The sequence below is a fragment of the Schistocerca americana genome, chromosome X (genome assembly GCF_021461395.2).
Source record: "Schistocerca americana isolate TAMUIC-IGC-003095 chromosome X, iqSchAmer2.1, whole genome shotgun sequence".
Taxonomy (NCBI): domain Eukaryota; kingdom Metazoa; phylum Arthropoda; class Insecta; order Orthoptera; family Acrididae; genus Schistocerca; species Schistocerca americana.
Genome location: NC_060130.1, coordinates 368199866 through 368219494, shown reverse-complemented (window position 1 = coordinate 368219494; position 19629 = coordinate 368199866). Strand labels below are relative to the sequence as shown.

Sequence of the window (19629 nt, the reverse complement as noted above, 5' to 3'; positions counted from 1 at the left end):
TAACTATTTTCTATTGCACTGGTATGATTGCAATAGGAGAAGGGCTTCCTTTCTTCCCTACTCCTAGCACTGTAGCTTTCTTTTCAGGATAGTGTGGAATACAGTATCAAAGGCTTTCCTCAAATCCAGTCGTGTCGCACAACTTATTGACTGATTCTCAAAGCAGTCATATAGTTTTGTTATGATCCTGTCAGCTGCTTTCATGGTAGAGGGTAGATGTAAAGCCATACTGTGCAGGATGGATTATGTTATTATACACTCCTGGAAATGGAAAAAAGAACATATTGACACCGGTGTGTCAGACCCACCATACTTGCTCCGGACACTGCGAGAGGGCTGTACAAGCAATGATCACACGCACGGCACAGCGGACACACCAGGAACCGCGGTGTTGGCCGTCAAATGGCGCTAGCTGCGCAGCATTTGTGCACCGCCGCCGTCAGTGTCAGCCAGTTTGCCGTGGCATACAGAGCTCCATCGCAGTCTTTAACACTGGTAGCACGCCGCGACAGCGTGGACGTGAACCGTATGTGCAGTTGACGGACTTTGAGCGAGGGCGTATAGTGGGCATGCGGGAGGCCGGGTGGACGTACCGCCGAATTGCTCAACACGTGGGGCGTGAGGTCTCCACAGTACATCGATGTTGTCGCCAGTGGTCGGCGGAAGGTGCACGTGCCCGTCGACCTGGGACCGGACCACAGCGACGCACGGATGCACGCCAAGACCGTAGGATCCTACGCAGTGCCGTAGGGGACCGCACCGCCACTTCCCAGCAAATTAGGGACACTGTTGCTCCTGGGGTATCGGCGAGGACCATTCGCAACCATCTCCATGAAGCTGGGCTACGGTCCCGCACACCGTTAGGCCGTCTTCCGCTCACGCCCCAACTTCGTGCAGCCCGCCTCCAGTGGTGTCGCGACAGGCGTGAATGGAGGGACGAATGGAGACGTATCGTCTTCAGCAATGAGAGTCGCTTCTGCCTTGGTGCCAATGATGGTCGTATGCGTGTTTGGCGCCGTGAGGGTGAGCGCCACAATCAGGACTGCATACGACCAAGGCACACAGGGCCAACACCCGGCATCATGGTGTGGGGAGCGATCTCCTACACTGGCCGTACACCACCGGTGATCGTCGAGGGGACACTGAATAGTGCACGGTACATCCAAACCGTCATCGAACCCATCGTTCTACCATTCCTAGACCGGCAAGGGAACTTGCTGTTCCAACAGGTCAATGCACATCCGCATGTATCCCGTGCCATCCAACGTGCTCTAGAAGGTGTAAGTCAACTACCCTGGCCAGCACGATCTCCGGATCTGTCCCCCATTGAGCATGTTTGGGACTGGATGAAGCGTCGTCTCACGCGGTCTGCACGTCCAGCACGAACGCTGGTCCAACTGAGGCGCCAGGTGGAAATGGCATGGCAAGCCGTTCCACAGGACTACATCCAGCATCTCTACGATCGTCTCCATGGGAGAATAGCAGCCTGCATTGCTGCGAAAGGTGGATATACACTGTACTAGTGCCGACATTGTGCATGCTCTGTTGCCTGTGTCTATGTGCCTGTGGTTCTGTCAGTGTGATCATGTGATGTATCTGACCCCAGGAATGTGTCAATAAAGTTTCCCCTTCCTGGGACAATGAATTCACGGTGTTCTTATTTCAATTTCCAGGAGTGTATTCAAAATATTGTTTTATCTGCTAAGGTATAGAGTGCTCTGTTATTTATAAATAATTGGTACTAGTGAAATGGATCGGCAGTTACCACACGATGGATACACTCTCACTGTTAATATTTTGTTTATTATTTTTGTTAACAGCATTATCTTTTTTGTATTTGTTTAGTAATAAAATTAGAAAAGCCGTATTGATTCTCTGTTTGGGAATTACTGTATTTAGCTATTGCTTCACTGACATGTTGGCAAGTTAAGTGACTCCATTCAAAACGTTCAGTTGCTGTAGTGGGTAATGGCTGATGTAGTGCTTCTGCATTGCTCACATCATCATTGATGTTGATTTCTGATACAGGATTGACAAAGTATTTACTTAGTGCATCAGGAGGAACTGGGATACTGTAATCTTTCTTTTCATAATTGATTTCAGTCTTGATGACTGTCCGTGTGCTTTACATTTATTTGATGAATTAAGAATATGTCTGTCATTGGCGTTGCATTTTTCTGTCTTGATTGCAGATCTGTAGTGCTTTTTATGATCTTGTGTTGATTCTTACCTGCTTTACTGTGCTGTGATCTATCACAATACAAAAGCATCAAGATTCTTAAATTATTTAGTCGTGATTTGTATCATTGTTTTAAACTTCCTGGTTTGGAATGGGGATTAAGCTTGTAATGTTTCTTATAACGTCTAGGACATATTTCTTCAAAGATTTCAGTTACCAATTAAAAAAATCTTTTGATTGTCTCACTAGCATCCATATCATGTGTAAATAGTCCATTCCAGTCTATTAATTTTAATCTCAGTTTCAGTTTGTTCAGGATGTGCTAATCTGTAGGCCTGATGATTCTTTCATGACACGTATCTGTTTTATGATCCAGATGAATTCTAATCCACAGCCCTTCATGGTCAGAAATACTTAGTTTGATTGTATTAAACTGATATCTGCTCATGTGAAAATTACAGATAATGTTATCCAAACTTGCAATCAGTCTGGTGAGCTAGTCATTTATATAGTACTGACCTTAATATATTGAGTAAATTGCCACAGTTCTACTACTGAACCTATGTCTATATTAATGTCACCAAATATTAAAACTCTGCAAGTTTTATACATGAAAAGTAAGACTATAAGTTTCTGAACACTTTCTATAAACAAATCTTCATAATGATTGGGAGGGCGCTGTACAGACACTGCTGTAATTTCCAGTCTTGGCAACAGTGCTGCTGCAACTTCAAAGTTAGATTATATACAAAGTACACTTACATCCTTAATTTCGTAATTTATCTTTAGTGTTTTGTTAATTTAGTTAGACATGCCACCATGTTTCACATTTGCTCTGCAGTAACCTGTAACTAATTCACAACCATTTGATACACTTAACTCTAATTCTGTATCTGATAACCAGTTTTCATTTGTCATAAGAATGCTGCAGTTGAACTTTTCCGGCCACTATTTTAGTTCCAGCAGTTTATTTTTTAAGGACTGTACATTTACATGAAGGAACATTAGTCTTTTTTTCATAGAAAGCTGTTGTTAATAAGTCTACATTAGAATTATCAGGATCACTTAGTCTACTTGTTGGTTCAAGCTCTACATTATTTTCTTTTAAAACAGAGAAATATGTAGTTGCAGATGTCTTTATCATTCGTTGTAGTTGTTGATGATGAAACACTGCTGTAATGTTTCTTTTCTCTAAAAAGCCTCATGATTATAACATATGGCAATTGGTTCCTTCCTCTTGCTGAATAGGGCCCAGAGACAATTTATTTTTTCCACTAACCTTAATATGCCTTTCATGTTCATGTGAAGTGTGTGCAGTGTGTGTTTATCCCCATTAAGTTTGCAGATATCTACTAAGTGTACATAGCTGAATCTTCTCACAAGGCCACTCTGAGAGGTCGTACCATACTGATATGCTAGTTTTGAAAACATTGGTGTGGTACAATTGTGGCAATAACATTTTGTTACTTTGCAGTGCTGATTTGCCTTCATTTCTGTATATGTAACTTGCGCCTCTTATGATCAAAATACAGTCATCTTTGTTCAGTTTGTTTGTTTCTATGGTTAAATTTTTTATCGCAGAATTAAATGTAGCACCAGGTTCGACCTTAGCAAACACAGAAAAAATAGAACTTTGCTGGATGTCTTGCTGTGTATTGTTTTGTCTATGCTGGCAGATTTTTTGACTCCTAAATTTTAGGGTGGAGGGATGAGACTTACTTGTTCTGATTGCTTGTGCATTTTCTTTGGTAAACTGCACTTCTGCTGTGATGAGTGAACACTTTTAGCTTCACTTTCTTGGGAATAACTGATGAAGTGCACATGCTACTCTTCCAGTCCAGTGCCTGTTTTTTGTCCTTCCTTACTGAAGGATCCACTTTTCAGCAATGAAAATGGTCCTTTTAACTGCATTGATTACAAGTAAAACCAGTTTTCACTGTTTTGATGCATTTCTTACATAGCCCATCTTCTACAGTACCGGTAGTAGTCTCAAAAATGCGGTGGACACTGTAATGCTCTGTATTATACACTTATTTTGCAAATTAAATTCACACTCTTGTTTTGCCTTAGTAGAGTTTCGTATTTATGTTCCAGCACATAATCTTATTTAGTAACACACTGATTGCTTCTTGCTCATTTCAGTTCTAACAGTGTCCCATATGACACAATGATATGTATTTCCTATTAAACTTGTGTGCAATGTGTGATGACCAGTAAGCTAAAAAAGCTATTAGTAATGTATTTTAGTGTTTATAACCAGTGTTATGGACAGATTATATGCTATATGTGTATTGAATTTTAGAGGACACGCAGTATGGCTTTCAGAATGCTTCAGGAATTTAGTGAAGTTAATCTTGTATCTTTCAGTGTTCAAGAGGATGCTCATCATGGCAACAGGCTCTCGAATCATCCTGTCAGACCATTTGTGTGAGTAACACATAAATTCTTGGCTTAAGAATCTGACCTATGTAAGTAAGAATAATAAAAGCACATAACTATTTATATGTCAGCATTTAAACTATTTGTCTTAATACTAGATGAAAACGATCAGTGATTGCTGAATATACTTAGTCAGTGGTCCAAACCTGAATCTTTAGTCCCATTCTCAGGGACCTGCAAGATCCTGTGGAGAGGTTTGAAATTTAATCTATTTTATTCGCACACACATTGATGATTATGAACTTTAGGACACTATGTCTGTTACGACTTCCAAACAAGTATTGGTTGTGCAAATTTTTTCCATCAGAATTTGTAACCTCAACAACTTCGGTTGATAAATAGCAGAAACACAGAAAAAAGATTACTAGTATTCCTGAAAACAAATATGTTAGAGTGGAGTTTTTAAAATTTTATGAAGGTGGTCCTTTAGCCTCACTTCTGAATGAGTTTGCAGTTGTGAACTAAGGAAGTGTATACATAATATAACTCGTGGCATTTTAACTTTCTATTTAACAGTCCTTTCAGTAGATTTTATGAGTAGATACTAATGTTGTGGAAACAGATCTCTGTTCTCTGCAGAACAAAAATCTGTTTACTCCCTGCAAATAAAACTGTCACTTTCCAACCAATTGTAGACTTGGGGCTACACTATAGATTAGTCTGTCAGCACAACTAAGACTTTCTGTTTATGTTCATTCCACTCACCAACCAACCACCAAACTGTCACTTTCCAACCTAACCTAGATTGTGGTCTATGCTACATATTAACCTGTGCAAACTCACAACTGATCGATCAATTTTTTTTAAATAACCTGCACCTTGGGCTTTATTACTGCTATGTCTGTTACCAAAAATCAAAATTTTGTATTTGGTACAAAAGCAATTCACCCTACTTTTGTTTTGCTTGAAATTGTCTGCTTGAACTTCACTTTCTTTGATGGTGTTCAGTTCCTCCATGCCTTGTATTGATTTGTCAATTCTGGTGCAACATGAGCTACACGTGTCTTAGGGTACCATTCATGGAAATTGGAAGCACTGGACGCTCAATTGGTTTTGTGCACTACTGTCAGCTTTTTAAGTACCCCTTGTGATCACAGTTTCTGGTATTTTCAGTGCTCTGTAAGACTTTCATAAAGAACACTTCTTGAAAGTTAAGGAAACTTGGTACGTAAGGATGAAATGATGAAGTATGTGTTTTATTGAACCTTTGCATAAACTTCCACTACCAAAAATTCAGTTATGACAGATGGTCAGCCACTTCACACTTCATCATATAATGGGCATCTTTAAATGTTCTAACCCATTTTTGTACCATTCCGCCTCTCATAATGTTTTCTCCATTAAATTCACTTATCCGTTTATGAATTTCAACTTTTTTCATATCTTTTGCATGTACAGAAAAAGAATTAGTGTGTATCTTTCACACTCATCAGGATTTCACATTAAATAAACAGGCACAAAAATGTAAATTCACACGAATATTTCAATTATTGCACCTTTTAATAGCCAATAGATGAAGATGATATGATTTGCAGATCACTGGCAATACAGTTCCAGCATCCAAATTTAAAAACAGTGCTTTAGACACATGCGTTTTATGTTATAGTATGGTGATCCACTGTGGAATTTAAGTACTGTTCCATGATATCTTTACTTACTGAGTTTGCCAGATAATATTGCCTTCACTGTGCAATCAGTGCTGATGAAGGGGTGGTATTAAAATTTTCCACAGGAATGTACTGACCTCACACCACCAACACCTGTTCAGGATCAAGTACTTTTGACAAGTACCTGAATCTAAGTCATATAAATCTAATCGTCCTGTCTCCTTGAGTGTTTCACTATAATCACGTATTCACTTTAGTGTTATGTCACTGATCTATCTGATGTGGTTTCTCCACACTATAGAAACCTGAGCTGGTCTCTATGATTAACTGTCTTGCACTCATGCAGACTCCACTGGGCCTCCTATTAACAGCCCAGAATCTAATGCCTCCATAAGTAAGAAGCTGTTTATTAAGCACAGTTGTCATAGGAAGCTGACAAAGGCAGTACAATTGTGCCGCTATGATCAGTCAATTACCGGCATAAGATTGAGATGCTGTTACAAGATCCCGCTTACAAACCAGTACATAAGGATCATACACCAACCGTGAATAGGAACACCATCTCACTCCAAAACAACTCAGGCATGGACAAAGGTATGCTCTGAAGACTGTACCCTAGAGCACTTATACCACCATGGATATATGGTGTCCCAAAATAACGCAAGAAGGAAGTTCCTCTATGACCAGTGTGGACATGATAAATTCACCAACATATGAAATAGCTAAACACCTGGTGCAGTTACTAAATCCTCTTGGGGGTCACTGCACACATCATGTCAGAAACTCAGCTGGGTTTATTAAGGTACATTAGGGGATACATCTGGACAAGGATAATCTCCTGGTCAGTTTTGACATCACGTCTCTCTTCATACGAGTACTGCTAAAGGATTCCTTGGCATTACTAGGGAGCCACTTTGATGAAGACACTGTGGAACTGTTCTGCCATGCATTCACTACCACAAACTTCCAGTGTGCTGGAAAGTTCTAGCAGCAGTTAGTTGGAGTCACTATGGGTTCCATCTTGCGCCAGGCATCAAAATCCTGTACATGGAACACTTTGATGGAATGGTTATCAGAATAGTGTGTCTGAAGCCAAAGACATTTTGCCGATATGTGAATGACACATTCCTGCTGTGGCCACATGGATAAGAAAACCTACAGCAATTTCTTGACCTCCTTAATATATAGTTCACCATGGAGGTAGAAGAAAATAGATGCCTGCATTTTCTCTATATGCCGATAATGAAATGAAATGATTGTATGGCATTGTTGGCCGGGAGGCCCCATGCGGGGAAGTGAGGCCGCCATATTGCAAGTCCTTTTTAGCTGACGCCACTTTGGCGACTTGGGAGCTAATGATGATGAAATGATGATGAAGGACACACCCAGTCACACGAGGCAGAGAAAATCCCTGACCCCGCCGAGAATCAAATCCGTCCACAGGAAACGAGAACGCTACCGCAAGACCACGAGCTCCTGACTATGCTGATAATGACTAAAACTGATGGCACACTGGGACATTCTGTCTATAGAAAAAAAGACACACATAAACCTGTACCTAAATGCCAGTAACTGCCACCATCCAGCATAGTGCAAATCTATGCTCGCCACCCTGATGCTCAGAGCATGAGACATATGTGACAAGGAGAGTCTACCCACCAAGTTTCAGCATCTGAGGGAAATCTTCACAAGAACAGCTACTTGGAAGCACAGGTAAGACACACTCTCCAACCAAGTGAGAAGAAGAAAGAAGATGATACAGAAGAAGACATAAATTGCCTGAATTCCTTCCGTATGTTAGCCTGCCCACGCCATAGATTGCCAGGCTATTGGAGAAGAACAGCATTAAAACCATTTTCCACTAATTGGCTAAACTCAAAAATATGCTTGGCCCAATGGAAGACAAACTAGGACTACAGACACCAGCATTAGTCTCCAGCATTAGCTGTGGATGTGACAAGCAGTATATTGGCCAGAAGCAATGGTGTATTTCGCAGTGCTGCCCAGAATGCGCCTTGGACAAATGGGCAAATCTGCAGTGGCAGAGCACAGCCTCAATGAAGGTCATATGTTTGATTTTGAACAGACAGTGGCGTTGTGCTGGACGAATGATTTCTGTCACTCGATCATCAAATGAGGCAGTGGTGATACAGATCTATGATGATCTTGTCAACCAGGATAGTGGTTTCCATCTGCACTCTGCATGGTATGTAGTGCTAGAAAGAATACATCAAGAGTGCTCCAGTGTGAAAGCAGCAAAGACAGTGGATGGAATGGACAGGCAGCACCAGGATGCGATGCCAGGACCCTACAACACACCGGGGGGTAATCTGCTCTACTTCTGCTGGTAGCAGGTTAAAAAAAGACACTTTCTGATTGTAGAGTTTCAAATGAAATGATTATTTTTCATTCATTTTGAATTTATAGAGGAAGATAATTTCATTAATACTGAAAATCCCATTTCTGGGCTGTTTTTATTTCATGGAGTGAAATAGCATGCATCAAACTATCATCTATCTGCAGATCCCCACCACCACCGTCTGTGAAACCCCTTCCAGAGGTACATGGTTGGCCCAGTCACTGCAGACAAGGAGGAGGAGCCAGCATCCAGCATCTGTAAAGACACAAACCTGACATAAACCCAACACCTCACCTGAAGTTGAATAATGAATAGGAAACTTGTTGAACTGTTGCCACAGAATGACGCCTTGACTCAGCAGATAAATATTTTTTGGAAAGACTTATGGGTGTCATAAAGGGCAAGACTGAGACCCTTGGCATGATAGTTAATGACACAACTATGTAAATTTTCATTTATTTTCTAGTACTAGACTGTGAGACACTAATGTACATAAATCCAATTTTGAGATTGCTATTTTACTTCTTGTAATCTGCTCTACTTCTGCTGTAGCAGATTAAAAAAGTCACTTCCTGATTGTAGAGTTTGAAATGAAATGATTATTTTTCATTCATTTTGAAGTTATAGAGGAATATAATTTCATTATAACTGAAAATCACCTTTCTGAGCTGTTTTTATTTAATGGTGTGAAAGAGCATTCATTAAACTATCATCCACAAATTATATTGAAGTATTGTATTTGATTCTTCCAAAAACTGTCAGACTGTTAGTTTTGCTTGTCGAAGTGATTCCAAGTGACCAATGACTCATTTCGTAATTTCTCTGTCAACATTGAGTATACTTCCACGTACACCAGTAATGTCGTTCATGTTGATAAAGTTTCCTGTGCATGTTTGACTGCACCTTTAGTCCTCCCAATTGTATGATATTGGTAATACTAATTTTCAAAACTTATGCAAATGAAATTAATTGTGTCACACTATTCTTTGTTGTAGAATGGCACTCAGACCTTGTTGCCGCCAAAGCAGCTTTACTGTTTCATTGGTTGCAATGATGCGCTTAGTCGCTATTTTCAGTTATTAAAAGGTAAGTGCTGTTATGAGGCAATTATTTCCTGAATTAATTTAACAGTAAAGTGCTTATCATGAACCATGCACCAGTAACCTTTTTCCTTATATTTTTCATTTCACTGATCAGCATAATGCTTTTTATAAATAAAGTTACTGTTTTTATTGCAATCTGTGTTATTCTACCCACATAAATAAATTTTCAGAATCTAGTAGTGTATGAGCTCTTTCTCTATTTCCTTTTTTTTATTAATGACCCATAAAATCATAAGTTCCAATTACAGAAGGTGCGGAAAATCATGACTGGACCATGGAACAAATATAAAAGTTGCTTCATCATATGATTGGAGCCTCCTATTAGTTTCCTCCAGTGTTTGTGGCAGGGGTATTCCATCTCCCGGGAGAATACACACTCAGAACACGCACAGTGACTTGGATGCAAGCCAGTAGTGAGATCATTATGCTATAGGACCATGTAGATATGTCTGCCTTGGACATGTGTTTGTTATAGATGCCACCATGAAAATTTTGTACCATGTCAGTATTACTGCTAACGTCTTCCTCACCAACCATTGGAGTTTCAAACAAAATGGTTGCTTGTAGTATAACTCTGGAATTAGGCAAGTGTGGCCTGATGAGTGCGGTGATATCCTGACACATTATGCGCTGCCTATAAATACTGCTAAACAGTTATTGAATGCCAGTTCAAAGCTTACAAATGACATTCTCATAATACATATGAACTGGTGGTATGTGCTTGGTCACCTGGTAGTAGTTACCTGTAGCCATGTGCAAAAAACTGTTGGAACCCAAATCCCAAATAATTGCAACTGTTTTTGTGCAAATAGTGAGTTACCTTAGTAGTTTTATGGTCATAATGTTGTAACTGATTGGTATACTTCCATTAGTTGTAATATTTACATAATAATGTGTTATATCAGGATCACTTAATAATTATAATGTTTACATTACTGGTTTTGGCATTTTGGCAGTTGGTTGCCGTTATCAGATGTGATTAATCCACTGAAAGCTTCATCATGATACATATATAAAAATTCCAGTTATGCTCTTTGAACATCGTCATATAAAATATGTCAGTGAGTTATATACCATGTCGTCACATATTCAAAGACTCTTAAATATGTGATGACATGATGTTGATTTATTGACATATTTAATACTACCTCATGATTTTCAGAGTGAATAGTTGGATTTTTTATCATGCTGAAGCTGTTAATGGATTAATCACATCTGAAGATGCCAATTAGTTGCCGAAACTGGTAGTGTGAGAATTATGAGGTTCATTCAAATGAACGCTGGTCAGTGTGTTTACATTTGCCTTACACGTAAGGTGGCACCATGTAACTGCGGGTATGGTGACATCATCTATTGGTAGAGAGACTGATGCATGCACACTGTTTGATGTTACCAGTGTGGTTTCATGCCGAAGAGAAGGTGGTCACACAAGTTATCATCCACTACTGAACCTGCAGGCAAGTAAGTAAGAACGAGGAGTGATTCGATTTCTGGTGGCGAAGGGAGGTAGAGGCTCTGAAATATACCAACGGATGAAGGTTGTGTATGGTGAGTACAGTCTGAGTCGTTCAAGTGTTGTGGAATGGTGCAAATGATTCCTTGAGGGGCGCGTGTCACTGGAAGACAATACTCGTCCTGGACGGGCTCACCGTGTCATCACACCAGAAATGGTTGCGAAAGTGAATTCTTTAGTCTTGGACAAGCGCAGAATCACCATGGACAAGATCTGTTGGTTACTGGGTATTAACTTGGGCACCACCCACACCATAATGCTCCAACACTTGAACTTTTGAAAAATCTGTATGCAGTGGGTTCACCACCAGCTGACCACCGAATAGCATACTACTTGAATGGCGCTGTCGTTGAGTCATCTGCAACATTATCATGAGGAGGAATATGGCTTTCTGTCATGTATTGTCACACGCAACGAAACATGGTGTCACCATTTTGAACTGGAAAGCAAGCATCAGAGCAAGCAGTGGAAACGTGTGGCTTCACCACCTCCAAAGAAATCAAAGGCCATGCTCACCTGTTCTGGTGAGGTCATGATGTCCTTCTTTTTTAACCCCAAGGGTCCCACTGCTTGTCAAGTTCCTGGAACAGGGAACCTCCATCAATGCCCAGTGTTATCAGTCCACTTTACAGAACCTTAGACAAGCCATCAAATTGAAAAGCCAAGGCATGTTGTCCAATGGCATTATCATCCTGCATGATAATGCCCACCCACACATGGTCAATGTGATGAAGACGACATTGCAACAGTTTCAGTGGGAAATGCTTTAACATCCATCGTACATTCCCGACCCTTCACCTCGTGACTTTCATGCGTTTGGACCTCTAAAACAAGCTGTTCGCGGACATGGGTTCTCAGTGGAAAACAAAGTGTGTGACTGGGTCCAGGCCTGGATCCAACAGCAGCCTACTAGCTTCTTCATGGATGGAATTGACCAGCTAGTGTCGCAGTGCGATAAATGTGCAAACAGTTTTGGTGGCTGTTTTTGAGTATGTATACTGTGTATAACTATATTTTTCAGTTAATAAAATCATTACCATTACTTTACACTAATCACTGGGTTTCATTTGAATGCCCCTTATATAATTATTAAGCATTCTTTATGAAAAAAATTATTATTAAAACATTTAAAAGGTCACATACATCCATTTGGCAACACATCAGTTTCTAAAAAGTTGTATCATTTTTCTGTCTCATATATTACTTTTTGGTTTTGATATAGGAACTGCTAATATTAAAATTCAAGATTCATAGCCTTTGACCTTGTATATTATCATAGCTACTAAAATTGTTCCAGTTATGGCATTTTTCAGTGAAATTCCCTTCTTCCTTGTATCATATTTTTAGTTCTTGTCATTACTTTTGTTTTTCGGTTCTATTAAGTTCACCATGTCCATTGCAGTAAGCGTAAATATTATAACTTATCTCGATTTAAAGTGAGTACTTCTGCGACAAAGTGAAATTACTTTTCAACATAGTGTTTAAAAATGTGTCTCATATTGTACAGGACATGTTCAGTGTGGTTGATAATCTCACACATCCTTAATGCTCTTCCTCAAAGAATCACAAACTCACATAGATACACCTGATTGCCACCTGAGATGTGCACATATGTGTCATATACACCCCTGTGCAATGTGTGCATTGTCAATGCATGTGGAATACACCACTGCATTAAATTATTCCATGGTCAGAAATCTAAAGTATTAAGGCCAGGTGAATGGGATTGCCATTTGACTGGACTTTTTTGATCAGTCTATCACTAATGCAATGTTTGTGTTGGGCACTGTCATATTACATGTAGAGAAGTGGGTTAAGCCCCTTTGTCCATAAATCACATCAGTTGTCTTTCTGCAGAGATAACATACTCCAATAGTGCAGGTAATTTGTTGCACTGAAACTATTTGTCTGGTAAAGTTTATGGTTCTATGAGTAGGTCACCCACAATTACTGCCCGAACATTATACTTAAGTGAACCTACTGTCTTCCCTCTATAATTGCTCGAGGCTTTGCATCAGCTCGCATGTGTTTAATGTAGTAATTTATTATCCAATTTTATGTGAATACTGCCTCATCCTTAAATAAAATGCAAGCTGTGAACTGTACATCTTCAGTGTTTCATCGTACAGTCTGTTGGCAGAACTGTAATCTGACTTAGTGGGGTTTTGGTATAAGAACTTGGTCACACTGTAGTTGATGTGGATAAAATAACTGTTGCAGAACTGACAATGCAAATGTATGGTTTGTGCCTTTGGCAGCTCATATTTTGAGTACATATTATCAGTTTCATCTTTGCTTGTTGGATCACTAATTCTTTCATGTCACACGTACAAATTGGGCAAGGCTTTTTGCAATTGCTTTTCCTTGCTGTGAATGATCCTTTTGTCTGCAAATCATTTGAATAACCTGCTGAACATTTTTTCTGATGGAGTATGGCGTTGAGGACACTGTTCCGTGTACATATACATAAGTGTCAGTTAACACCACTGACTAAACAGTAGCAGCTTATGATATCTGCCATTTACCATATGAAATAAGATGATTTCATATCAGTGTTTACATTATTCACAGTCCATTGATTATATAATCTTGTTCTGATGTCAGCACAACTTCAAAATTATACATATGGGATGGCTGTCTGACAACAACATTACAGTGAGATGAGTAAGTAGAGAGACAAACACAACCCAAAATAAATGAGCAGTAAATATCTATAGAGAGACAGCCTTCACCTCTGCTTATTGACTATTCTTGATGCAAGAAAAATGACCCATATCTTAAAAAGTACTTGTTTCCAGACATATGTTTTGTGGATTTGTTTCCTACTTTTGATCACTACTATCTCCTGTAAGAATATGAGACACTTTTTAAAAACACCCTGTTGAAAAAAAGGCACTGAAAATGTAAGTGAATAAAATCTGCCAAAATAAACCAATCTAATCCAAAACAGCATGTACTGCACAGGTGCTAGATATAAGAAATTAGGGAGAACAACTAAAAAAACTGGCATAGAATGCACACATAGTGTTTAAAATGGGAAGGGGAAGCATTCAGTGATCAAAATCTGTATTTATTTTATTTATAAACCAATCAATGCTCTTATTAAAGTTCAAGTGTCTGCCTGGACAGCTTCCGTGTTGTACTGCCATTAAATAAGTTTGGTATATCTGTCCCTTGATTCACTCAATTCATGAATTGTTGAGCTGGTCAGCTGGATAGACATATACCATGGTTAAGAACTGCAGAAAATACATTAACTTAAGATCTAATAAGATATAAGTGTAATCTAAATTACATAGGGCGAACCCGAGCCCCACTGACAAAATTTCGGATGTTTTCAGGTATATTTTCTGAGTAACTGATAATAACAGACCCATGGTCTGCAGTTGCTTCTTACACAGTAACTGCATTTTTTTCTTACCCCATTTTTTTATCTGCACTGTCCAGTCACATTAGTGTGACCACCTGTCAAAAGCCTGAACAACCACTAGATATGTGGGAAGAGAACCAGTGAGGTTCTGGAAGGTACTGACAGGGATGTGAAGCTACGCCGATTCCAGTGCCATGGCCAGCCTGTACTATGTTTCTTGGTCGAGGATCCGTGATGTGTGCAGCCTGATTGAGGTGATCCCACAGATACTCAATTGGGTTTAAATTCGGCAAGTGTGATGGCCTGGGGAGTATGGTAAACTCATTCTGGTGCTCATCAAACAACACATGTACACTATGAGCTGTGTGACATGTTGCATTGTCCTGCTGGTAGATGCCATTGTGCTGAAGACAAGCAAACTGCGTGTATGGTTGGACATGGTCCCCAAGGATAGATGCACCATTGTGTTAATCCATTGTGCCTTCCAGAATGATGAGGTGACCCAGGGAATTCATCCCCTAGACCATAACACATGCAGTGTTTTTGGTTTCAAACTTTTCACATCATAGATGCCAATGGCCCTCTGTCTGATGGAGCATAAAACGTGATTCATCTGAAAGGCCACCTGTTACCATTCAGTGGATGTCCAGTTGCTGCATTGCCATGCAAATTGTAGCCTTCGTTGCCAAAGAACAGTGGCCAGCATGGGTGTGTGAACCAGGTGCCTGCTGTGGAGGCCCATTTGCAGCAATGATTGCTGAATGGCCATTGACGAGAGACGTTAGAAGCCCCTTGGTTCATCTGGACATCAGTTGTTCAACAGTTGCAAGTCTATTTGCCTGTACACATCTCTGCAAGCCTCGTTCACCCCTGTCATCCATGCCCTGTGGTCCATGAAACCTGCCTAAGCGCCGGTTTTGGATGGTGCCATTTTGCCATGCTTGGTGTACTTTAATCACAGAGGCATGTGAACAGTTTACAGACTTAGCTGTTTCGGATCACTCCATTTCCATGTTACAACAATGACTGCTCTGTTTTCTGCATCCACTCGATGCACTTTATATACCCTCCATTACCAGTGCTGCCACCTGCCATCTGTGAATGGTTATTGCACATTGATGTGGAACATAGGTCGTGGTCAAATTGATGTGACTCTGTCTATAGTGCACTGAAAATATCAGTGCAGCAGTGAAAATATTAACAATATGCACTCTGTGTCTTCTGTGTGAACCAACTTGTTCCATCAACCCACAGTACTTGTTGTAAATGCCCTCTTTACTCTTTGCCCTCAGGCTTGTGTTCAGTACTGCTCAGTTTTGCCCCATGTTTGTTTTTCTAGCAGTGTTTGTTGTATGTTAGCGATGATACACATATGTTTTGTTGATTGAGTATTACAGGCATTTTGACCATTGTGAAGGTATTATAGCTGATCCTCGGGATGGTGGCATGTCAACATTGTCAGAAGGTTGAACAGCTGGGTGGCGGGGTGATGACGTCCCACAGATAAGCAGCTATCAAAATAAATAATTCATTTTCTATTTGTACATCAGCACTGTGCCGAAATGGGTAGACAACACCGCCATTGTCCCATGTAATGAGGGCTGGCAGCCGGCCAGGTGGCTGCTAGTGATGAGCCAGCTAGCTGAAACATGTGCTCCTGCATTGAGTTCTGATGCCTGCACTCAGGCACAAGCCCCTCTTCCACGAGCCACAGCCCCAATGCCAGTGGCACTTTGAGACATACAGGACTCTTGCAGAAGTAGCCAACTCCACAATGAATGATTGCACATGAGCAGCTGAAGTGTGCAGTGAGGTGACATGCCAACCATATTGTCGGAAGGGAGCTGCTGTGCCCGGTGTGTAACCCGCTCCTCCTGGGCAGGATGCTGGCTGATGCTGGTGTGAGCTGGGAAGAATCACTATGCTTTGGCACCAAGTCCAGAGGATGGACTTAGTGCAGGAAGCTGGTACTACAATGGAGACTTGAACCCATGGCTGCTGATGGTGGCTCCATGTCGCCTCCTCGTTTGACAGAGCCCCTTTGTCCTAGTAAACTGCGGGGCTGCCAATGACTTTGTTACAAAATCAACAGCTGCTTATTCCAGATAGCAGCTTACCTGTTTTGCCGATGCACCATTTCTTGTCATGTACGTGGCAACACCACTGAAACCCTGATGGTGGAGGAATCCTCTTGCCTCTGCCATGCATTACTGCTGTGCTGGCACATTACAAAAAATGAGCCTAGCAGCTACAGGTGGCTAATGCAGTATTCCATTGCACCTTCTCAGAGATTGTGCCCTCAAAATAGTAGTGGCATGGCACTACACCCGGCCCCTCAGATTTCCATTAAGATAGATCTACACAGTAAATCAAATGTCACTCCCAATTTTCGGTTACACAAATATCTGGCAGCTAATTTTACACAGCTCAGAGTCTGAATTTAACTTACAAACCTTATTTGCTGATGTGTTGATAAATGTGCCAACACCTTGTAGATAGAGGCGGCCTAAATGCACGCTATCTAACGCAGACGGGCGTGAATTCTGGAACAGGATAAGTAGTGAATTCTCATAAGAAAAGTATGCAGCTCATCGAATACTTATCTTTTATTTATCCTTGTGGTACATCGCTCTTGATAATACAAATAAGACTCTCTTCAGATACGGTTAATGGCGCCTTGCTAGGTCGTAGCCATGGACTTAGCTGAAGGCTATTCTAACTGTCTCTCAGCAAATGAGAGAAAGGCTTCATCAGTCTAGTCGCTAGCAAAGTCGTCGTACAACTGGGGCGAGTGCTAGCCCGTATCTCGAGACCTGCCTTGTGGTGGCGCTCGGTCTGCGATCACACAGTGGCGACACGCGGGTCCGACATGTACTAAATGGACTGCGGCCGATTTAAGCTACCACCTAGCAAGTGTGGTGTCTGGCGGTGACACCACATTTGCCATAGTTCTTCTTTCACTACTTAGTTGCTCATGACTACCCACTTAACAGTTCATTAGTTCCTCTGGAAGATGCTTTACACTTTTATACTCCTCACGCTCTGTCAGTCATGTTCCCTTGGCAGTTCTCTTTTCAAATGTTCATGGCTCATTATGTGACCTCATACTCTCTTAAAAACTAAGAAACACATTTACCTCTGACATTTACATTACAATATTCCTCATTCATTCACTTTTGTGCTCTAGGGATCCAGCCTACCAGAATTTGTTTTACTGATGGATCGGTTTCCTGGGTGGCTTTCCATCTCAAATAGATGAAGGCTGTGCAGAACAGAGTTAGAGCCACTACAGTGCTAGGTATTAAGATGCTCCAGGTCACAGTTACTCGTTGTTGCCCATCCCAACATTCTTTAACATGCTGCATCAACTGTGCTGTTGAAATTCACCCCTCTTGTGCAGCTATTAGCCGGTTCAGGGAACAACGAATCAGGTTTTGTTTCAGTGTATGGTTCATGAAGGTTAGTTTCTTCTTCTTTGGGATTGTCTGTAGTGGTTTATTTGGCCAGTGTAGCCGCGACTATTTGATGTTCAAGTATCTCATATCACCATGGTTAGTGGATGGAAAGTTTGCCCTGTTATGTTGCATACTGTCACATTGACCACCCGTCAAAAACCAGAAAACGCCTCCTCCAGCCTTCTCACTTCATTCCATAATTCCTGTGCATTAAAAACTAGACCTTGCATCCATTGGTGGCTAGTAATCAACACATCTTATTGACTGGTGAACAGAACTGCTCTTTCCAGATGTTGGTTCTGCAGCACTCCTACTCTGCTCCAGGTGAAGAGGTACAGTACCATCACAATTAGCATCTTTGCCATTCTCGCCCTCACTGTACACCAACCCGAGGACAGGGACTATCATCATTTTGCCTTACGCCTCGTAAATCTGCGGTGACTATTCTGTACTTGACATAAAAATAAAACTAAATAAACCCTTATTCTAACACATAACATATTCTTGTATGTTCATCCTTCTGATTGGACGTTTGAGGGACTTCGGCCGTACTCCTACGTAATAAAATGGAACACCTGCAGCCATCATTTTGATGTTATTTATTATATAGCTACCAGTTTTAGTGAGTCAGTACAACATCTTCAGGCCTTAACTGATGCTGAGGGGGTGAACTCCAATCATATGCATAATCCTGGCAGTGGCCAACATCTATGTACTGGTTTCCATAGAGTGCTGTAACAGAGATCTTGTGTCTGGAGAAACATCAGTTGGCAACTGACGGTTGCAGACACAAGATTGCTGTTACAGTAGCCTACAGAAACCAGTTCATAGATGTGGGCCACTGATAGGATTGTGTATGTGACTGGAGTTCACCCCCTCAGCATCAGTTAAGGCCTGAAGATGATGTATTGAGTCACCTAAATTTGTAGCAACATAAAAAATAGCATCAAAAGGATGACTGCAGGTATTCCATTTCATTACATAACATATTCATTCACCATTAATATATTACAAATTGATACCTAGCTCATAGTACCCTAAATATTCTCTCTCTCTCTCTCTCTCTCTCTCTCTCTCTCTCTCTCTCTCTCTCTCTCTCTCTCTCTCTCTCACACACACACACACACACACACACACACACACACACACACACAAACTAAAATAAAAATAAAGAAAGAAAGAAACTGCTATTTCCTATTATTGCATATGTTGCTTCTTGAACAGGTTCGCCTATGCTTTCACATGTACTCTTCTGCTTCTTGCTTTTTGCCTCTTTCTCTGGCTCTGCAGAGACTACTCAGAGGACCAACTCCACAGCACCTCAGAACTGTCACAGGTCAACTTTGTTGGCAACTGCAGCCTTATGTTGACTGCTGACATAGTTTCTATCACTTGGGAGAGTCCAAAGTACCTTTTGACAGATTGCTTTGTCTCGACCTTCAGTGTGTTAGGGCTCAATAACATCCCCCACTGCCCTACTGTAGAATGCAATAAGCTCCCTTTCCATTTCACAACATCCTCCTGTTTCTCTAGTGCCTTTCTGTTTGCATTACTTGCTTCCACACCTCTCTCACTATTATTGCGAATCCACAGATTGATTCTCC

General features: G+C 40.9%; 1 protein-coding gene across 1 annotated transcript in view; it reads left to right on the top strand.

The window, feature by feature from the left end:
* The window catches only part of LOC124555608 (proto-oncogene tyrosine-protein kinase ROS), a 565849-nt gene that overhangs the window by 312974 nt on the left and 233246 nt on the right, over positions 1 to 19629 (top strand). Inside the window, exons 3-4 of the mRNA XM_047129578.1 lie at positions 4547 to 4606; positions 9580 to 9670. Of these exons, the coding sequence (XP_046985534.1) occupies positions 4547 to 4606; positions 9580 to 9670 (151 nt within the window). The remainder of the gene's footprint in view (positions 1 to 4546; positions 4607 to 9579; positions 9671 to 19629) is intronic.